Below are 22,878 nucleotides of genomic sequence, written 5' to 3'. Positions count from 1 at the left end.
TATGATTATTAAGGCACGTATTGCAAGTTGGCAATATTAATTATAGAAAACAAGAGTTATACATTGCAAAGTCGTAAGGGTTGTAAAGTTGTTTTTCTATAATTAAAGGATAGAATATTATGCTTCGTTTCAAATCTAAAGGCTTAGGTTGAGAAATGTTAATAAATTTAGTCAAAGGTACATAGTGTGTTCTTAAAATTTCGATTATGATTACGGCATTCCTATTCACAATTTGAATTTTGAGAACATAGCAAATAAAACATTATGCATTGTGTCCCATACGCTTCGGGTATAGGATCGATTGCAAATGCTTTAATATTTTACCATTATAAAATTTTCCAAATATCTAGCGCATTTAGAGGGAAAAAGGACTAGAATCGATTTTGATTAAAATAATTAAACAACTATCAAAGGACAATCCAAAGTTCGATGAGGATTGGTTGCCTGTGAGTAGTTGGAAGCATGGTATTGGATGGACCATATCGACATTATTATGAATAGATAAGATTCTATTAAGAATAAGTTGTCATATGGAAAATATGGAAACGTGTCCATATTGGGAATTGAATATTGAAAATCTATGTCTAGATTAGAAATATTTATGCAAAAGGATGTTCAGAGGAATGTACTTTGAATGAGAAACATCATATCTAAGGAATTGTCTTGTAACAATCTTCGATAGAGGACTTTGTAATTTCATTGGCAATAGTCTTTGTGACTTTGGTGTAGTGATATTACGAAAGGATCATTGCATAAAATGTTAGAATCTAGCATATTCTATAAGTAGCAAGAATTTGATATTCTTACACTTATGAAAAAGGATTAGGAGTTGCGAAATGAGAATGATTGGAAATGTGTCCAATTTGATCTATTTCACAAAGTAAGAACCATAGATAAACATTGTGTGCATGCTAGGAGCATGGGACAAGTGAAATAATTCAAGCAAGAAGTTGATCACCCGAAACAACAAATAATGAGTAATCGACATGGTGATAAATGAAAGGTGTTCTATTTAGGCTCAAAGCTTTGAGGCCATATGGGATTAGTATTATTCTTGTGTTTCACTTTGCATGTTTTGACTTCCTGAATAATTTAATTGGTTAAGAACAGTAAAATTATTCGAACGGGCCATAGTCGTTCATATGTTAGAAGTAGATATGAATGAATTCTGTCGTGAATTGGTGTGTGGATTGTCTAAAAGAGTATTAGACATAAGCAAATGTTTGCTGCAACATTCATGAGTGCTTATGAATATGAATTTGAGCATTGGATCAAACCCACGCTCACTTGGATCACTCTATGGATTTTATCACGAGTGATTGGTGAGACGATAACATCTTATATTCTTGAAACCGAAATGTGTGAGCTGTATCTTGCGAGTCGGTTGCGCATTGATAATATGTAAACGCACCAGTAACTCGGTGTTATAAAACATATTGTTGTGTGTGATTCGGTGAGTGAGTGCAAGCGAACATTGAGTCAAAGTTTATCCGTTCCTTTTATCCAAAGTAGGATAAAAGCGATATCTTTGGGCCCCTCGATGATTAGTGATGACAAACGTAAATGCTCGGTCAGGCTAGGGCTAATTTGATTTGTTCAATTAGTCAGTCATCATAAATCGGAAGTCGAGAAATAGTACAAAGAGAATGATTTGAAATCATATCTCATACAATATCTACAATGGAGGAATATATGATCCCTTATCTAAAGGACACGCGTAACTGATAGGATCAGAGTTGACAACGGCTTTGGAAAGCTACGATTGCAGATCAGGATCTGAAGTCATACGCATAATAGTTATTAGACTTATCTAAGTGGGAGACTGTTGGATTAGTGTCTAAGTCCATAACTATTTTGGTATGTACTTGACCCAATGGTGCATTGTCCTTTTGGGTTGCCTTCACCAAAGTAACTTGATAGGATGAATTATGGAGAGAAAGGATTAAATATGATTTATTAATATATTATGAGAATAATATATTAAAATAGAAATCATATTGTTTAATTAATATTAGTCAAGAATTAATTGGTAATTAGTTTTGTGACTAAAAGAGATTAATTAAACTTAAGGGACTGGAATTGTAATTATAAGATAATTGCAATTTGGGCTATGGATTGTCTTAGATTAAGGAGTGGACGAATTTTATGGGGAAACCCATAAGAAATCGTCCAAGGCCTTAAGGAAAGGAGTCCATGGGTTGCTTAGGGCTTAAGCATCCAAATTAGGGTTTCCTTGTTAGATAACCCTAATAGCCTCACTATATATAGAACCCTTAAGGCTCAAAAACGTGGGGAACTTCTCTTGTAGGGTTAGAACACATTTTGGGCAGCCTCTATCCTCTCTCCTCTTCATTCTCTTGCTCTTGGTGTTTGTGAGCCATTAGAGGAGTGACATTTGTGACTCTAAGCTTTCTAAAGTCAATACAAGGAGGAATTGAGATTGTTATTGCTACATAACAATCAAGGTATGATCTAAACCATAATTATATGTTATATTGATTATCATATGTTAGATCTAGGGTTTATAGTCTTGGATAACTTGCATGTATAATAGAGAAACCTAGATCCAAGCATTAGGGTTTGTATGAGCACATAGGATGTTCTTATGACCAAAACCCATCACACCATACTAAAAAACACCACAAAATCTTAGATACTTCCCACTAACCCGGGAACCAACTCCTAACTCAACCCTAGATGTCATGGTTTCCCTGATATGCGTATGGGTCATGTGCTTTCAGTAGTACGGGCCCATACTACCTTCCACACCTACCCATATTTGTATGAAGTACTACCACAAAACCCTAGTGACAAATATACATAACAAGCGCTCAATCCTCACTCCTAGAGGAACACTGGAAATCTCATACAAAAGGAAACCCTAGGCTAGCAGGCATCATAAAACATGCAACATTATCATGAAATCCTGAAGATCGCTACCCTAGTACTAGCATGTTGTTCTATCAAAGCTCGGAAACAATTATCATGTATGGTATTTTGGGGTTACTTACTGGCTCCGGCTGATCGTACCTCCGCGTCCTCCTTTTTCTTAATTTGAAAACCATTTTAAATTCTCTTTTAAAAACTCTCCCTGATTTGAGACTGGATTCACACGAATGTTCCTCCAATTCACTCAAACCAAGGCTCTGATACCAACTTGTAATGACCATAAATTTTTAATAAATTTTAACTTTTCAAAAACAACCTATTTTCATAATGTTAATACAAAAAGGTTTTCAATACAATTATTATCAGAGTCTTCCCAAAACCATAACATAAAACATAAACGCGAGGAGCGGTACGATCACGCCTTTGCCTTGCCACGGTCTCCTGAAGAACCTGAAAAACATTAAACCACAACTGTAAGCTCGAAAGCTTAGTGAGATACCCCCAAAATACCAACCACATACACCATACACACATAACATGCTATATCATAACAAATCACGGAACATCCATGCTTATCGGGTCTATTGTGTGACTGGTCCACCGTATCGGACCTTCAGTCCACCGGGTCCACCCTCCGAGTCTAGTCATGTCCATTGAGTCTGCAGTGTGGTTGGTCTGCCTGCACCGGGCCTTCAACCCACCTGGTCCACTCTCTGAGTCTACAATATGACTGGTCCGCCCGCATCGGGCCTTCAGTTGGCCTGGTCCACTCTCCGAGCCTCGACATGTCTGGTCCGCCCTCGTTGGGCCTACAGCCTATCCGGACCGCTCGTTGGGCCTCCGGAATAACCGGTCCGCCCTGCGTATGTTGGCCTACAGCACAAAGCAGGTCCCGCCTCAACCCAACCCCAGTCGAACAACCATGTGCACATAAACATACAATCATATAACAATTCACATTCAATCAAACCGATCTAGCAGATCACGTATCATAACATGCTCTAAACAGGATACCGACCTAACAGGTCACTAGCATATACCATCCTAATACCCGGATGCAAACATAACAAGGCAACAACATAACAATGATACCTGGATTACAATCCGATAAAGGGTCGACCTTGGTGCCTTAGACCATTTTGATATAGTGAGGATAACTCACCTCGCGATTGCCGAAACTCTGAACTGATGAAGCAGATTCCTGAATCACCGACTCACCGAAAATCCCGAACTAACCATCATAACAAAATAATCATTAGGCCAAACATACATCCACTTACTAGGCCAAGGCCAAAGTCCAAATCTTCTACAAAGCCCAATATTGGCCCAATTTACTAAATTGGGCCATCCTCACCAAATGGGCCTAGATACAAGGTCCATAATAATAATTGGGTCCAAAGTACTCTATCCATAATGTCCAGTCATGGCCCATAAATCCAACAACCCAATAACAGTCCAAGCTCTAAGGCCCAAAATGAAAATCCAACAGGGGGAGTACGCTGGGCATACCCTCTCTGGTACGTTGGGCGTACAACATTGATTCGCAAAGGGGATCGGGGCACTTACTCTCTACGCGGAGCGTACTCATAGGTTACGCGGGGCGTAACTTTGTGGCTCAACAAATTCATACAACTGCTTAATGGCTTAAGCTCTTAAGCCCAAACTTCAGATCCTTAGGCCAAATATGCCTAGGATCCATAAAGTCTCCAACTTTATCAACTGGGACGTCCATAAAGATCTTAATCTATGGTCTTAATCCATTAAGACCTACTTATCTCACACATGGAACAACCACAACCCTTGGGACCTCATTTTTCTCACTCAAGACCTCTCCTAAGGTCTGAAAGGACAAATAGTCTTGACCAACTCGAAACATGCAACAAGATGAGGACTTTTGGGACAAGAATGATGTCAAAGCTTCACAATAAATAGATCTACACAATATGAATGTCAAGCAAGAAGCTTTATACCTCAAATAGACTCCAAAGGATGATGTCTTTCCAGATCTATAAGCTCCAATCGTTCCTCTCCTTCTTTGACAACTTCTCCTTTCTTCTTCTAGCTTCTTTTTTGCCAAAATAAGATTTCGAAGACCAAACACACCCAACAATGGAGGTGGGACGGCTATCTAGGGTTCCTGAGGTTAAGAGAGTGTTTATGGAGGCTAAGGAGGAAGCCTTTACGTTCTTTATATAGTGGTTGCCTTAAAATTAGGGTTTTGGGGATTCTGAGAGTACGTTGGGCGTACCTCTAGTATGTTGGGCGTACTTCGACCATCACCCGCGTTTCTTTCCCTCATTACGCTGGGTGTACGTCCAGCTTACGTTAGGCGTACCCAGCCAAACTCAAGCACGCATGCATGGCATGCATGGGACCTTTTTCTAATTTCCCCTAAGGAGCTATAATTGATATCACCTTCGAAACGCCGTAACTCCTCAACTCTAAACCCGCTCTCGATAAACTTTACATTCACACGAGGGTGGCGAGAAGCCCTATGCTTCTATCAACATACACCAGTCCAAAACCTTATCGGCTAAAGCCCATTTCCCATAAAAGGACCAAAATTACTCTTCCTCTTAAATCTCAGGGACTCATAATTAAATACTTTAAGAATGGGGCGTTACATATGTAGGTTAGAGAAATAGATTTGACCTCAGAAGGTCATTTGAGTGTTGTCATGGAAGGAACTCGTTGAGTCCATAAGGGGACTTGACGAGTCGAGTCGGGTTGCCCCGCGTTTTGTGACCATTGGTAACCCGTCGAGTGAAAGGTTACTCGACGAGTCGAGTGTGGATTAAAAGGACACGCATGGACTCGCCGAGTCACGCAAGTGCACTTGACAAGTCTGGTCAAAGTTTGATCGTTGACTAGAGTTGACTTTTAGTGTTTGGTCAATACTTGGAATTTTGGACCATTAGAAGGGTAAAATGGTCTTTTAGCCTTCTGAGAGAACATTGGAAGGGACTAGTTTAGCCTAGAGGGCCGTTATTGATTTGAGATGATTGCTTATGTGTTTAGGCGGGGCTAGGTCATTGTTACAAGGTTTAGGGATACCTAGCACATGAGTTACTAGATAGCATACGAGGTGAGTCTTCTCACTATACGTTACCTAGAGTGGTAATTATGTGTGACCGGAAGGTCTTATGTGCTATGAAGAGTATGTGATATATGTTGATAGATGATATGTGATATGTATGTGTTATGTTATGTTATGAATAGTATGTTATGGACCCGAAGGTCATCATGTTATGGATCGGAAGGTCAACAACGTAGGGACCGTAAGGTCAAAAAGGGTATGGACCACGAGGTCATAACGGGTTGAACCGGAAGGTCTACCAGGGTTGAGACGGAAGTCCCCTGCGACACATGGACCGGAAGGTCCCATAGAGTTATGGCCTTGAGTGGCACATGTGTTGTATGTGGTATTTTGGGGAACTCACTAAGCATTTATGCTTACAATGTTATGTGTTATGTGTTTTAGGTACTAACGAGGATAGCGGGAAGGCACCGACATGATCCGTATACACTGGCAGATGATATATTTTATGATCTTGGGATATGTTTTATCATGATGACATTCGTTGAACATGAGATTTGAAACTATTGAATGAGTTTATGTTGTTTGAAAAATGAAAAGTTGTTTTGAAAATTCACGTCATTACAGAGTTGGTGCTACAACTCGCCGAGTAGAGTCGGGTGTAGCCACGTGGGATTAATGATCTACTCGACGAGTGCAAGAGTCGACTTGCCGAGTAGCCGCTGGGAGTGGAAACCCTAAATCCCCGGGTTTGGGGCCTACATAAAGATATTTATAGCCTCATTTGCGGCTCCCCATCTACTTCCCTTCATTAAGAGAAACCCTAATTGCGCCTTTGAGTTTTTGAGAGAGTATTGAGCCATTATTTGAGATCTTTGGTGCATTTTTGGTAAAGAAGAGGAGGATTTCAAGCAAGAATCGTGAAGAGGCTATTAGATCTATTGCTGAAACATCCAAGAGCTTCTATTTAAGGTATAAAGTTTGTATCTTTTCATTAGTATGGGTAGATCTCATGATATTAGAGTTTAGGGCTTCTTTTCCATCTTATTTTGGGGCATTAAAGGTTTTGAACACCTTTTGAGATATGGACATCAGATCTGGAACTTGTGAAGTCCCTAGAGTCGAAAGTTCCCTGCTTTATTAATCCATAATAGACCCTTGAATGAGAAACCCCAAATAAAGCATGTTTTTGGCATTTCAAGCCCAAAGTGATGGGTTTTAGCGATAAGAACATCCTATGTGCTCATGCAAACCCTAATGCTTGGATCTAGGTTTCTCTATTGTACATGCATTCATCCAAGACTTTAAACCCTAGATCTAGCATGTGATAATCAATATTAACATAAGAATGGGGTTTAGATCTTACCTTGATTGTTATGTAGCAATAACAATCTCACATCCTCCTTGTAATGGCTTCAGAAAGCTTAGAGTCACAAGTGTCACTCTTCTAATGGCTCACAAACACCAAGAATAAGAGGATGAAGAAGGAGAAGAGGAGAGACACCAAAAAACGACTGGAAACCCTAAGGAGTTAGTTAGCTACGTTTTTGGTGCCCAAGGGGTCCTTAAATATGTGAGGCTATTAGGGTTATCTAATAAGGAAACCCTAATTTGACTGCTTAAGCCCTAAGCTGCCTATGGACTCCCTCCTTAGAGGCCTTGGACGATTTCTAATAGGTTTCCCTATAGAATTCGTCCACTCCATCCTCTATGGAGTCCATTAACCTAATATTCAACTATCAGACAATTGATAGTTCTAGTCCCCTTTATTTAATTAATGCCTTTTATCCACAAAATTAATTCTTAATTAATTATTGACTAACATTAATTAAACAATATGATTTTTCCTTTAATATATTATTCACATAATATATAAATTAATCATCTCTCTCCATAATTCATCTTATCAAGTTGCTTTGGTGAAAGCAACCCAAAAGGACCATGCACCATCGGGTCAAGTACATAACAAAATAGTTATGGACTTAGACACTAATCCAATAGTCTCCCACTTGGATAAGTCCAATAACTATTATGCGTATGACTTCAGATCCTGATCCGTAATCGTAGCTTTTAAAACCCGTTGTCAACTCTGATCCTATCAGAAGCGTGTCCTTTAGACAAGTGATCAGATATTCCTCCATTCTAGATATCATATAGACGTGAGACATGGATTGAAATCATTCTCTCAGTCTATGTGTTGTTTCCCAATTTCCGATTTATGATGACTAGCAACAGACTATAGTTGAACACATCAACTTAGTCTCGGCTTGGCCAAGCGCTTAGGTATCATCACTAAATCATCGAGGGGCCCACAGATAATGAGAGATTACATAATGGCGATGGATGGAGTTGAAATGGAAAATAGAAATATATTTAACACCTCAAAATGGAAAATGCACTTAATAGGAAGTTGCTTTCATTGGAAAAATCAAAACAAATTGTAAAAAAAAAAAAAAAAAAAAAAAAAAAGGAAAAAAACGTGTACAATCAAATTACATTGATATTTACTACATTTACCACCTAAGTATGAGAATTGCACCAAATGGCTATATGTTATGGAAGTGGGTCTAAATACTAGACCTTTTTTTTCCTTTGCAAGTGTAAGTAAGGTTCTTTATCAGGAATAAGTGATTAAAAAAGTATAGTCATATAAAAGAAAATTAGTTGGCAAGTGTAAGTAAGCTAGTAAATTTGCAATTAGGCATGGAACAATTCTGTGATTTTGTGAAACACAGGGAGCCTTTCTGTCATTTCGTTAAGGGCAAGGACCATTTCTGTAATTTTGTGTGTAAAGTTGCTGTTAGTCAGGGACCATTTTGTTATCTTTGTGGAAAACAAAAACCATTCCTATAAATCCCTATTAGGTAGGGGCTATTTCTATAATTTTTGAATCAAGCAGGGAGCATTTCTATAATTTTGTGAAACACGGGGACCATTTTTGTAGTTTTGTGACACATAGACAATTTCTAGAAATTTACTATTGGAAAGGGACAATTTCTATAAATTTCATATTAGAAAGGGACTATTTTTGTAATTTTCCAATTAAGTAGGGACCATTTTTGCAAATATTATAATTTTGATAATTATAATTTTTACCTTTTCTAAAGAATATTTAATGAGATCAAGCAATGACGTGAACTATAAATACAATTCCTTTAGCAGGACCATCTCTTTCAACCATAAATTTGATTTTATCCCTATGGAAAATTTAGTAAATTTTAGATCTCACATTAACAAAATTTTAAATAAATAAAAAATAAATAAATAAGCTGGAAAATATAAAATGACTTCAAATTTTGGACTTAACTTCTAACTTTGACTAAATGACAGGACTATATCCACAGTAAAAAACAAACTTTAAAAAAAAAAAATCCTAAGTTTGGAATTTTAAGAAAAACCCAAAGACCAAATTTGTATTTTGCTCTTATTATGATGAAAATTTGATTGCTTGCAACTTGTAAGTAAAATTTGTGAAGTAAATAATCTGGAGAAATAAAAAAATTAGATAAAAAGAGGATTATCTGTGCTTCACTTTCACTATAAAGTGAAGGGAAATCTGGGCATGTTTAATCCTTTGCTTCCCCAAAGACATGCTCTCCAGCAGCTTTCCAAACCTCCTTTTAATCTTCCAAAAAATCATAACCGACTCTCCCTAAACCTGCAATTAGAAAACATCAATGAACTTTTCTACGAAAGTAGTAACTCACGGATTTAGGATCTATTGTCATTCCTGATAAAGATATCCCAACCATTTGAAAGATACATGTGGCAATTTTTTAAGTCCAAGCTATGTATCATTTCTGTCAAAATGATCAGTGAACGAAAAAAAATGTGTTGGAGCTTTACATGTAATGAATTAAGCATTGATATGTCACTGTTTCATCACAATGTTCATCAAGGAAATGCTTAACAGTCTAAAAAAAAACTCTTATTACTGCTGTAAAATCAATGGTAAGTGAAGCTATAATGTTCAGACTGCAATAGAACTTTGTAAAAGACAGTAAATTGTACAAAGAAGCCTTCAAAATATAAAACATACCCACGAAATCAAACCCTAATTTATTGAATACTTCGATTTACCATTTAGGCTTGAGGCTTGAGTTACATCTACTCCAATCGGTAAACAGTGAAACGTAATATCGGTAAATTAATCACTTTCTGTCACTTCTGATTCATGATTCAGAAATTGAAGTTGAGATGAAACAGAAAAAAAAGATGTGTAAAAGCAATAATTTTATAAATCAAAAGAAATCAGTTGTCGGATTTAACATTTAGAATCCAGTTACATAGACATAGAATCCAGTTACAGAGACATATATTCTTTCAAACATGAGAAATTCTATTAAAACATTGAAATAGCATTACATACCTTTGTCAAGAAACCATGGATAAATACAATGTTGAAAAGGCTTAATCCAGCGGACATCAACATACTTTCTTTCACCTGACCTGTAATTTTTTTGGTTTCAGTGTCCAATTTAACCATTCTCTACTCCATAATTCATTGTTACAAAAAAAACCCTATCTAACCTCAAATCAATTGGTTGTTATCGAAAAAAAGAAATCAATAGAGGGTGAAGTTGAATGTTGCACCTCATAGAGAAAAAAGCTTTATGTGGCATGTTATTCGTCTGGAGATGTAAAAGGCGACCACAAAAGAGAAAATCGACTCACTGGTGTTTCGTGGTGGCAGAAAATAGATGATTGGGGCTGTTGTTCTGATTGGTCTTACCAATTTTCTCGATGTTTCATCTTTGTCTTGAAGTCGCATCAATGGCTGAGTCGAATCGTTTGGTTCCTAATCTTTAGGGATGCATTAGGTGTTGAAGAAGTATAGGAAGGCGTTACAGAAGAATGCTGAAACGACCCAAAAATACTACCCAAAAATTTCGACTTTTATTATATAAAAAACCACGAAACTGAGTATCACATAATAAAAACCATAATAAAATACTGTGAGAATAACTGTATCACAACTGTATCCAAACATATCAAGAAACTGAATCAACTCCCAGGATAAAGCTAAAGCTGTGGTGTGTGCGATGCCATCATCCCGAGCTCTTCCCTTTGCTTGCGGAAGTACCTGAAACCAAAACTGAAACTGTAAGCACGAAGCTTAGTGAGCTCCCCCAAACTACCACATACCATATAAACATATAAAGCATATACTGGGGCCTTGCCCCCTCCATCGAACCGAAGTCCGAAGCTAACTGACTGGGACCTTGTCCCCTACATCGGACCAAAGTCTGAAGCTGACTGGCCGGGACCTTGTCCCCTACATCGAACCGAAGTCCGAAGCTGACTGACTGGGACCTTGTCCCCTACATCGGACCGAGTCCGAAGCTGACTGTTTGGGACCTTGTTCCCTACATCGAACCAAAGTACGAAGCTGACTGACTGAACATAGCATATCATAACATATCAACTAGCATAAGCACACACATCCTGTCTGAGCCACAGAGGCGTCAAACATACTAACTACTGCATTGGACCAAAGTCCAAAAACTATGGCTGACTGAATGGGCCGACATTGTGGCCTTAGACCCGTTCCTACTGGAAGGAAACTCACCTCGTGAACTGGCTGCTGTGTGCACGACTCTGGAAACTAACTGCTGCTGCTCCGGTATCTCCCCGGCTCAATGAACTCTGATTTTGACCTTGGATCTTTGCTACACACCACTTCTCCTTGTTCCTTTCTCCTTCTTCTTCTTCAAGCCTTCAAGAATCCACACAAAAACACTTAAATCAATCAAGGAATGGATTAGGGTTTCTCATAGCTCTCTGAGGGTGAAGGAGGTGAGTTTAGGGCACATAACATTGCTTAAATAGCGAGCAACCCAGGGATTTAGGGTTTTATCCTGGCAGGCATACTCGCCGAGTCACCGACTAACACGTTCTCGAAATCTCGACCTTACTCGACGAGTCAGGCCATAGACTCGTCGAGTCCCTCTATAAAACTTCTAAATAAATGCCACGGGAACAACATACCAGAGGTGGGGCGTTACAAATGCCCTTTGTAGTCAGATGAACCATACATCACATCATGAAACGACTCCGTTTCCATTGTCTATATCCGGAGCTTTCACATCGTGAATCGACTCCGTTCCATGTGTACATCCGGAGCTTCCTCGTGTTTTCTTTAGTGAAGCTCCCCGGAGATATACAATATCTGACCGGTCTCTGAAGTTGACTCCGACGCGGTGATGGTTGGTTGAATTTAGGGCTTTTACCGGGAGGAAACATGGAAGCCAAGTCAATGGAGGAATAAGGGTAACAAAGGTGAAGTCGATGGAAGAATAAGGCAATGGATAATGGGTATAGAGAAAATTAAAAAGACACAGATGAGACGGTGGGGAAAGTTTTTCGTGTTAAAAGGCGATTGGAAGAGGATGCGGTGACCCCAATACCCAAGAAGTGAAAGAAACATGTAAGAATAAAACTGTGAGCAACTAGGAACATAACACGTAGGTGATAAATTTTAAAGTAAAGAAATAAACAAATTCAACCAACATGACTTTTCCTAAAGATATCATAAACCCAACAAAGAAAATAGGAAAAAAAAAAATTTAGCCAATCACATGCAAATCTTGTTCACCAAGGACTTTAAATAAGTATGTATATAAATGACTAATTATTGGATTTTCCTAAAGTAATAGAACTTTATTAAAAAAAATTCTCAAAATATTTTAATTTAGTTTATGGTTTAATCATAATATTTATTTTTTAATAGAAAAGTCATGATATGTAAATTTATTTTAGAGTAAATTACTGAAATCGTCCCTATGGTTTGGTCAAAATTATACGTTTGGTCCCTAACTTTTTTTTTTGCACTCGGATCGTCCATGTGGTTTGATTTTGTTGCGTTTTTCGTCAATATGGTTTGATTTTGTTGCATTCTTCGTCCATGTGGTTTGATTTTGTTGCATTCTTCGTCCCTTACATACATAAAGTTAGGGACCAAACAAGTAATTTTTACAAAACCATAGGGACGAAAAACGCAACAATATCAAACCACAAGGACGATCTGAGTACAAAAAAAAGTTAGGGACCAAATGTATAATTTTGACCAAACCATAGGGACGATATCAGTAATTTACTATTTATTTTATAATGACTATTTTGTTAATTACTACAAAATATAAAGGGTAAATTACACCATTCGTCCCTCGTGCACATGCCAGAAAGCATGTTCAGTCCCTATTTTCAAAAATTAACTCGGACCGTCCCTCGTTCGTTTAAAACGTGCACGTTTCATCCCTCTGGACATAAAAAGACCATTTTGCCCTTATTTATTTCTTTTTTAATTTTCTTCTTATTTGTTTATTATTTTTAGATTAAAAAAAACAATAAATAAACATACATGAACCCACCCTCCCCACTTCCCCCTCCTACGTATTCCTCTACGTTTGTCCCCCATTCTCGGCCACTCCCAACGCCGACAAAGCCCCATCAGCCCCACCTTCACCTTCACCCAAACGTGATAAACCAAAATCGGACCAGTCAATCTTCAGCCTCCTCCAATCGCCTCTATCAAACCCTAGAACTCAAGAAGGAACTGTACATGGAATCATCAACAGCACCACCATCGCCGGTGGAATCATCAACAACACCACAATCACGACCACCATCTCATATCTCCACTTAACCCTAAGTCGCCTCTCGTTTTAATTGTTCTCAATTTGCAGCAAATTAGAAGATCGAAAAGAGAGAAGTAAGTTGCGATTGATCCTTTCCCTAATTTCCTTTCTACTTCTTTGAATTTAATTGGTCAGCTCTCTCACTTTGTCTCATAGACTGCTAGCACCTCCTGCAATCACCACCGGTCATTACTCAAACCTCAAAAAATGAAACCTGAACCTGCAAATGAAACCAAACTAAACCCTAAACTTATAAATCGAAGATGATGGAGATTTAGATCGGAGAAGCGGGTTCTGATCGAACCAAAAAAATCTAAACACAATTGGTGCAAATCAGAATTTTCATTCTTATCATACCTTGTTCGAATGGTGCAGGTTGTACGAAGGTGGTTCCGACTATGGTGGGTTTTCCAATTTTGAAGGTATGGTTTAAATTGGGTGTTGGTTACGGTTTGTGATGATGAACAGGGGTGCAGAAAGGGTTCCGATGGTGATGTAACCCGAAAAAGGAGGAGGTAGGAAGCTGGTGGTGAGTTTTAAGGTGTTATAAGGTATATGTTTGGCGAAGAAGGTTTGAATTGGGAAGTTGGCGATGGATGTATGGTGTTTGAGAGATACAGGTATCCGATGATTTGTTGGGGGTGGGGGCATGAAATGGGGCCCTATTGTTTTTTCTTTTATTTTTAAATTAAAAAATAATAATTATAACATCAAGTAAAATGGAAAAGAAATATAAAAGGGCATAATTGTCATTTTAGGTCTCGCAAGGGACGTAGCTCGCAAATTAAAACTAATGAGGGATGTAGCATGCAACTATTAACCAAATGAGGGACGGTCCGAGTTAATTTTTGAAAATAGGGATTAAACACGCTTTCTGGCATGTGCACGAGGGACGAATGGTGTAATTTACCCAAATATAAAATAGCTATTAAAAAAATGATAATTAAAATTTAAAACGTAATCTCACCCAAAAACATTAAGATTTTACTTGAAATTTGCATTGAACAAACATTGGTCTCTAAAATGTTCTGATAGGACGCGAATAGTGGCAGTAGAATGGAAAGTTGTAATAGGACGCGAAGTTGTAGTGGTGAAAGAAGAATGGAACTGGTAAGGGAAGTGATACGAAAGGAAGTGCAGGATTGGGATTCGGAGGTGATGATCAGTGCGAGATTCAAGGCTTTCAGCGGTCAGAGGTCTGATTGGGAGCCAAGGTACCACTTCTGGAGGGATTTGGTAATCAAAATTGCTCGACGGCTTCGCATCTTCATCATTCGTCCTTCAGTGGTCAGTGGTGCGATTCCTGTTTCTCATTTTTAACCTAGGGTTTTTGGGGAAACCCTGATTAATCGATGTATTATTTTTTTTTTTTGCAGGTTAAAAATGTCTGGTTTAACCAGGGAGGCTTGAGCCCTTTATGCATCGACGATGTATTGGTTAGCTTCTTTCTACTGGCCTTGGTATTTACTATTTTCCGCGTCTGTTGTAGCTTAGTATTCAATTCATCCTTACCAAAGTTTTGCATCGATCCTCACCCACCCAGCTCGAAATGTATAATGCCGGCGACCTTTCATGTAGCAACGATCTTATCGATCCAAAAGGCGGCCAACTCACCCAGTTATTCCATAAAGTAAGACATTTGCTCCCTTTATCTAAATCAGCAATTCCTTCAGAAGACGAGTTCATCGTTTCTTCGCTCTTAGAGGTAAATCATAAGTATCCGAAGACTGGTGTAACATGTTTTTTGATGAACTCTTATCATCTTTATTTGTAAAGAAAAAATTACCCAACTTCTTTATCGAAATATAGGAGAAATGTATTGAAGTTGTCAAACTTTTATGTGACTGTCACTGGACTTCTTCGTGCATCATCACAATGGCAAAATTCCAGGTGATTTGTGAAGGGCCAAAAGAAGCATCTGTGATCTTGAGTCATTTTTCCAAATGTGGGAAGGCAAAGTACCTTGCCATCAGGCGGCAGGATCTTATAGAGGTACTGCTGTTCTGTTATTTCTTTAATATATAATTATTTTAACAGCCACCACCACCACTACAAATCATTGTTAATACTTATAAATTATAAAGTAGCAGCAGAAGACTTATTAAAGGTTACCACAAAGCACATGTGATCATGAGATATGCTACGTAATGGTCACAATTGTCATAACGTGGTTGATTTGAAAGCTTGGTTTGGTGCATACTTGCTACCCATACTTAGAGACCCACAATTTTTTTTTTCTATAGAAATAAAACATGTGAATAATGTGCATTGTGTTTAAAAAGGAAAAAAGATATAACAATCTCATTTGAACATGCTTATAAAATCATATATGCTTATTTCCATAAAGCAATTCAATAGCCAATACATTTATCGCATTCCTTTGCGTAGCATTTTTTTTTTCCATCAATACATAAGTAAGAGATCTCATTCTTTAGTGGTAAATACTATATTACTACATCCTTTTTAACTTCTACTAAATCGTCTTTGAGCTGCGTTGGTATGAAGACAACCACACCATTTCTCACATTCTCTAGGCTTGCATACCACAAGCATTACCATATCATGTAACGATCTCAAAAGCTCTTCTTTTTCGATTCTCCCAACTTGACATGTGTGTATGCATAAACAACATCTTTCCATACTACCACCTTGATTGCCATGATCTTATTACATTTTTTAACTTCTATTGTGTTGTCTTACAGCTGTGTCTGTGTCAGTAAGAAGACTCCCACTCCATTTCCCACATTCTCTAGGTTTGCATAGAGAAGCTATACCATATTATCTAACGATCCCAAAAGCTCATGTTTTTTACTCTTCCAACCCGACATGTGTGTATGCATAAATGACATTCACAACATCATCCCTTCTACCACCTTGATTGCCATGATCTTATTACATTATTTAACTTCTACTACGTTGTCTTTCAGTTCCTTTTTCTTAAAACATTTGTTAGGGTTCGTATTCGAATTTTAGGATCCATTTCAGTACAAGAATCATTGGATTTTATCAAGTTTTGAGCTTTATATTCACATTGAGGGTTTCGGTTTGGATTCGTGACAACAGACAAAACTAACCGAAAATCAAACCATTTTTCCTTGGATTTACTTTGCAGTATACATATCATTTGATTGGAACTACATAAGATTCACAAGAAATGGTTTACCGGTCTACATAAAATCAATTCTCAAAACTCTCTAGGTCCGAGCCACCATCAACCATGTCCTGTTTCCACTCGATTGTTTCTTTGAAATTATATGCGTTGGGTCGAAACTAAGGAACGGTTTTGGATGCTTGTTTTGTTGGTTAGACGTTACAACTTACAACGCAACCCCATTTGGCCACGTATCCATGGGTCTTCGATTCGAGCAAGTCTACCATAGGGTGAACCGATGACACCATTCCTAGCCACCGTTACTTTCAAAAGAGTCTGTCTTTATCTTGCCATCTTCTCTAAGATATCAATCACTAAACTAAACAAAGTAGCACCGTCTATTGCAGATCTAGGGAAAATTTAAGAACACCGGCACGCGAATAAAATCTTCAATTATTTTATTCTTTTAAATCTGACCGTGTTTCGTTATAGGGCTGTTACGAATCCCTCTTCCCTTACCAAAATTCAGCCTTTGGAATTTACATTCAACTAAATAGGTGGGGATACTATTACTATGTTTTCATTTCAGCTTGACACTCCTAAGTTGCTTTAGGACCCTTCTCTAACTATGCTAACTATTTGTATATTTGACTTAGCTTTCCTACACCAAATCGTATCACTCTTCCCCTTTCCATGTGATAATTCCACCTTAACTCTATCTTCAACATGAAATTCTAATGGTTTTTCTTGTAATTTCTCTATCTACACTGTTTGTCCTTTTACTTGCATCACTTTGGGGTCCTTAACCTTATGATAAGACCTGTTATTTGAGACATTGGGATTCTCCCAAAACAAAGTAAAACTCTATAATTTTTATTCCATAATCATGAAAAAGTCATATCAAAACCCTATATATAAGTGTTAATAGATAATCCTACCCTAAATTAAAAGATACTAACAAATATCTTAATTTTAAATAAAGATAACTACTAATTTGAAATAATAATAAAGGGATAATTATTGGAGACGTATCACCTTATGTTGTATTATTTTTGGTTATGTCAATTGCTTTTCTCCAACTTCTGCATAGAAAATTGGTCCTACCATGCAAAGCCTCATATTTGTTGATGGAATACTTGAGTGATAACTGTTGTTTTATGAAATTCTCAACTAAAGGAAAATGATTGGGGTTGGTTACCACCAAAGTCTATCACACATGTTTGAAGATGTTAAAAAAATATTCACTTTAACCATTTGTCTAAGGATGATCAAATTGGCACATGCACCTAATTTTCTCTTAATACTCCGTTAGAATGTCGGTATGAATCGAGTATCTCCATGTGGGATACACTTACTAGAGGTACTTCATGGCTTGACACTATTTCATTCACATATAAGTGTGCAGAATACATGTTAAAACCACCTTTAAATCTATATTACCATAACACCCTCCAATGTAAACTTTTTATCTTTAATTTATCGCTAATAAATTTAATTTCTAAAGTACATGTGTTTGATTTTTAGAAGATAAAATATGTTTTCGCATTTTCGCATGAACCTATATATATATATATATATATATATATATATATATATATATATATATATATATATATATATATATATGTGAAATCAGAGTATGCAGAGAGAGAGAGAGATTTCTCCTTCACGTACAGAAGGAGGATCTACAATCTAAATATATACATTGTATGTATAAGGAAACTATACATTTACATTTCAATCCCTAAACTATACAATTCTAACACTCCCCCTCAAGTTGGAGCATATATATCATAGGCACCAAGCTTGTTATATATATAGTCAACTCGGGGTCCTCTCAGGGGCTTTGTAAACCCATCTGCAAGTTGGTCACTCGAATTAAAGAACTCTGTCACGATTAGACCATCAAGCAGTTTTTCTCTAACAAAATGACAGTCGATTTCATTATGTTTCGTCCTCTCATGGAACACTGGGTTGGAAGCAATATGAAGAGCTGTTTGGTTGTCACATATAAGCTTCATTTGAGAAACCTGGCAAAATCTTAGTTCCTCGAGAAGTTGTTTGACCCATATAAGTTAACATGTTGCATTTGCCATAGCTCGATACTCTGCTTGTGTACTAGACCTTACTACCACATTTTGTTTCTTACTTTTCTAGGATACTAAATTCCCCCCAAAGAGAACACAATATCCAGATGTTGATCTTCGACTGAAAGGACAACCATCATAATCAGAATTAGTGTAGCAAGATACCTCTATGCTCCCTTTGTTCTCATACAAAAGACCTTTCCCTGGAGCTCCTTTGATATATTTTAGGATCCGTAGAGCAGCTTCCCAATGAGTGTCACATGGAGCATTTAGAAACTGACTAACTACACTTACAGCAAAGGAAATGTCCGGACGAGTTACTGTGAGATAGTTATATTTCCCTTGATCTGCCAACAACTCCCCCTAACCTGGTAGGAGTTTGACATTAGGATCCATTGGAGATTCAACTGGTTTGCAGTCGGATAGATGAGCTTCCCCTAGAATATCTAGAGCATACTTTCTTTGGGATATTAAAATCCCATTCTTAGACTTTGCAACCTCTATACCTAAGAAGTATCTGAGATTGCCCATATCTTTGGTCTGAAAATGCTTGAACAAGTGATCTTTTAACTCATGTATTCCCTTGTGATCATTCCCTGTGATAACTATGTCATCAACATATACTATCAAGTAGATACATTGTGTCCTTGAAATACGATAAAAAACCGAATGATCTGCCCTACTTTGCCTCATCTTGAATTCTTTTACCACAAAACTGAATCTCCCGAACCAGGCTCTTGGAGATTGTTTTAAGCCAGAGAGATTTTCATAATCTGCAGACTAAACCGGACTCCCCCTGAGCAACAAAGCAACAAACCTAGGAGGTTGCTCCATGTAAACTTCTTGTAGAACCCCATGGAGAAAAGCATTTTTAATGTCCAGTTGGTATAGAGGCCAATCACACATTGCAACCATGGATAGAAGAATACGAATGCTAGTCATTTTGGCAACCAGAGACAAAGTATCATTATAATCCATACCAAATATTTGAGTGTATCCTTTAGCTACCAACCGAGCTTTAAGACGATTGAGTTTACCATCTGGACCTACCTTAGGAGTGGATATCCAACGACAACCAACAAGTGATTTTCCAGGAGGTAACGAAACCAACTCCCATGTCCCATTATTGTGTAAGACGGACATTTCATCAATCATTGCTTGGCGCCACCCTAAATAAAGTAAAGCCTCGTGTACTGTCTTTGGAATATGTACTGACGCAAGACTGGAAACACATGCTACGAAAGCTAAGGATAAACGGTCATAGTGAACATAATTATGGATGGCATATTTGGGGTTTGCAGTTGACCGTTTACCTTTCCGCTGAGCAATGGGCAGATCATCATCACATAGAACCGGAGCTGGTGGACTAACCGGCGAAGAGGATGATTCAAAGGTTCCCATATTTTGTGGATCTGTCTCTCCATCAATATCAGTAGAAGGTGGTGTAGGAGGCCGAGGACGACGATTATAGGTTTTCAACGGTGGGGGATCGACAACTGGACTTGAAGTATGATCGGTTGATGGAATAGGGAAAACAGGAATCGGGAGGACCTGTTCAACACTAGATTTATCTTGTGGATTAGTAAAGTAATAAAGTTGATGATCAAAAAATGTTACATCTGCAGTCATGAAATATTTGTTAAGGCTAGGAGAGTAACATTTGTAACCCTTTTGTAATCGGGAGTAGCCACGAAAGACACACTTGACCGCTTTAGAGGCTAACTTATCTCGACCTGGATCAAGACAATGAACAAAACAAACTGATCCAATTGGATGCAAAGGGAGATGATAGGGCGGTTGTGTTGGAAATAAAATAGAAAAAGGGGTTTGATTTTGTAGGACAGAAGAGGGCATACGATTAATTAGATAACAAGATGTCATAACTGCATCAGCCTAAAATTTAAGTGGGAGTTTGGTATGTAACAATAAGGTGCGTGTTGTTTCAATAAGATAACGATTTTTTCTCTCAGCAACACCGTTTTGTTGTGGGGTTCGAGGGCATGATGATTCGTGTAACATGCCATGAGAAGACATAAACTCCTGAAATTGTGTAGAGAACTACTCAAGTGCATTGTCACTCCTGAGGACACGAATGGTTGCACCAAATTGGGTTTTTATTTCAGCACAAAATTCAGTGAATATTGCAAACAATTCAGAACGACTTTTCATTAAAAATAACCAAGTTGAGCGTGAATAATCGTCAATAAATGTAGCAAAATATTGAAAACCCAATGTTGAACAGACTCTACTAGACCCCACACATCAGTGTGTACAAGAGAAAAAAGGGAATCGACACGGTTATTGACACGTTTAGAAAAAACACCACGAGTATACTTTCCTAACTGACATGACTCACACTCTAATGACTCCAATGAAGTTAAAATCAGCACGATTCTCTTTAACTTGGATAAGGAAGGGTGGCCATATAGGTGATGTAGGTATTGTGGTGACATGATAGTAGCTGCAATGGAAGGATGAGATCCACCCAAATAATAGTGACCTTGTGACTCATGCCCTTCGCCAATCATCCGTCCCGTGCTCAGGTCCTGTCTGTATAAAAACAAAACAGAGGTCCTGTATAAAAACAGAGTCAGGAGTGAAGGTTATTGAGCATGAATGTGTTTTAGTAGTTCGACTGACAGATACAAGATTAAAAGGACTTTTGGGAACATATAACACCGAATCCAATGACAATGAAGAAATAGGTTGGGCAGTACCAACTCCATTGAATGATGTCTTATTACCATCAGCAACCATAATTGGTGGTAAAGAATCAGAACAAGTGAGTTTAGAGAAAAGATGTTTATTACTTCAGAGATGGGCAGTAGCACCTGAATCAACAATCCACGGGCCCATTGACTTGCCTTGAGTGACAAAAGCTGAGTGTGTACCAGAGGAACCAATAACTGTAGGGGTGGATTGTTGGGTTGCTTTATATCTCAGAAAAGCTTCGTAATCAGATGTTGACATATTGACAGTCTGAGTTGGTGCAATTGCTTGAATGGATCTAGATGTAGACTGATTCAGCTGAGTTGGTGGGGCAGCAGGTCGGCCATGTTTCTTCCAACACTTGTCCTCAATGTGACCAAGCCTTCCGCAAAACTGGCAAGTGGGGTGTTTATTATTGCTTCCTTTCTTTGGGCCCGCGGCTAAGAGAGATGGAGCAGAAGTTGAGCTCAAATTTGCAAGAAAAGCAGGAGTGGAAGTTGGGCCATGGGTTGTGTTGTTAGTACCCATCATGTTTAGTAATCTTCGAAAAGTATCATTCATGGTAGGAATAGTAGAACCTATAACAATTTGATGCCTAGCGGATTCAAATTCTGGTTTGAGGCCAGAAAGAGCAGCAACCATGAAGAACTTCTCCCGTTGGGCAGTTTGTTTAGCCTGTGAGTCGACAAATGGCATAAGTGCCTCAAATTCTTGCATGAGGGCACGAACATGTCCCAGATAAGACTCCATACTTCCTTCTTGCTTCAGATTCTGAATATTATCAACAACTGTGTCTGTGTACAACCTTTGTATATCATTGGTATAGCATTCAGAAGCCTCGGTCCAGACATCATAACATGTTTCAAAAGGCCTAAATAGTTGTATAATAGACTGCCACAATAGATTGCAGAGTTGAGCATCAATTTGTTCCCATTTGGCCGTATCCTTCTCTACAATATCTGTAACACGTTTAGTTAAGTGATCACTCTGACCTTGACCTTTGAACCACATTTTGACAGAGGCTGCCCATGATACATAATTAATGGACCCTGTCAATTTTTCCGAAGTGATGGACTGGTTTCCGGTGATGATAAATGATTGTGAGGTTGTACCGGTAGGAGGATTAATAACATCACCCATATTATTTTAGGGTTATCTAAAATTGATTTAACATGCAAAATAGTGCTTGACTTGGAAGGAAAAATCAATCGATTAACCTCTATTGAAGTAATCGATTGAAAGTAATTGAACCAAAAACCGATCAGTTGATTTGAGTGACCCATCAGATAGCAACGATAGTTTGTAGGAGGAGAGCACAAAATCAATTGTGGTGAGTGACTAGAGATAGAGTGATAATTGTTGGATGAGATACACGACACTGGTGGCTAGGTTTGAAACCCTAGCTCTGATACCATGTGAAATCAGAAT

At 38.1% G+C, this 22,878-nt stretch overlaps 1 protein-coding gene across 3 annotated transcripts in view; it reads left to right on the top strand.

Annotated features, from left to right (window-relative positions):
* Positions 1 to 14,545: 14,545 nt before the first annotated feature.
* The window catches only part of LOC145012814 (SNF7 family protein), a 10,877-nt gene continuing 2,544 nt past the window's right edge, over positions 14,546 to 22,878 (top strand). The window contains exons 1-4 of one of the 3 annotated variants that reach the window (XM_078971616.1): positions 14,546 to 14,850; positions 14,940 to 15,023; positions 15,107 to 15,268; positions 15,373 to 15,555. In XM_078971616.1, the coding sequence (XP_078827742.1) occupies positions 14,620 to 14,850; positions 14,940 to 15,023; positions 15,107 to 15,268; positions 15,373 to 15,555 (660 nt within the window). In that variant the 5' untranslated portion in view covers positions 14,546 to 14,619. The remainder of the gene's footprint in view (positions 14,851 to 14,939; positions 15,024 to 15,106; positions 15,269 to 15,372; positions 15,556 to 22,878) is intronic. The other 2 variants (XM_078971614.1, XM_078971615.1) reach the window with 2 other exon arrangements.

Source organism: Lactuca saligna, chromosome 8 (assembly GCF_052625555.1).
Source record: "Lactuca saligna cultivar CGN05327 chromosome 8, ASM5262555v1, whole genome shotgun sequence".
Lineage (NCBI taxonomy): Eukaryota > Viridiplantae > Streptophyta > Magnoliopsida > Asterales > Asteraceae > Lactuca > Lactuca saligna.
The sequence above is the reverse complement of the archived record's forward strand: the minus strand, read 5'-3'. Positions and strand labels throughout refer to the sequence as shown.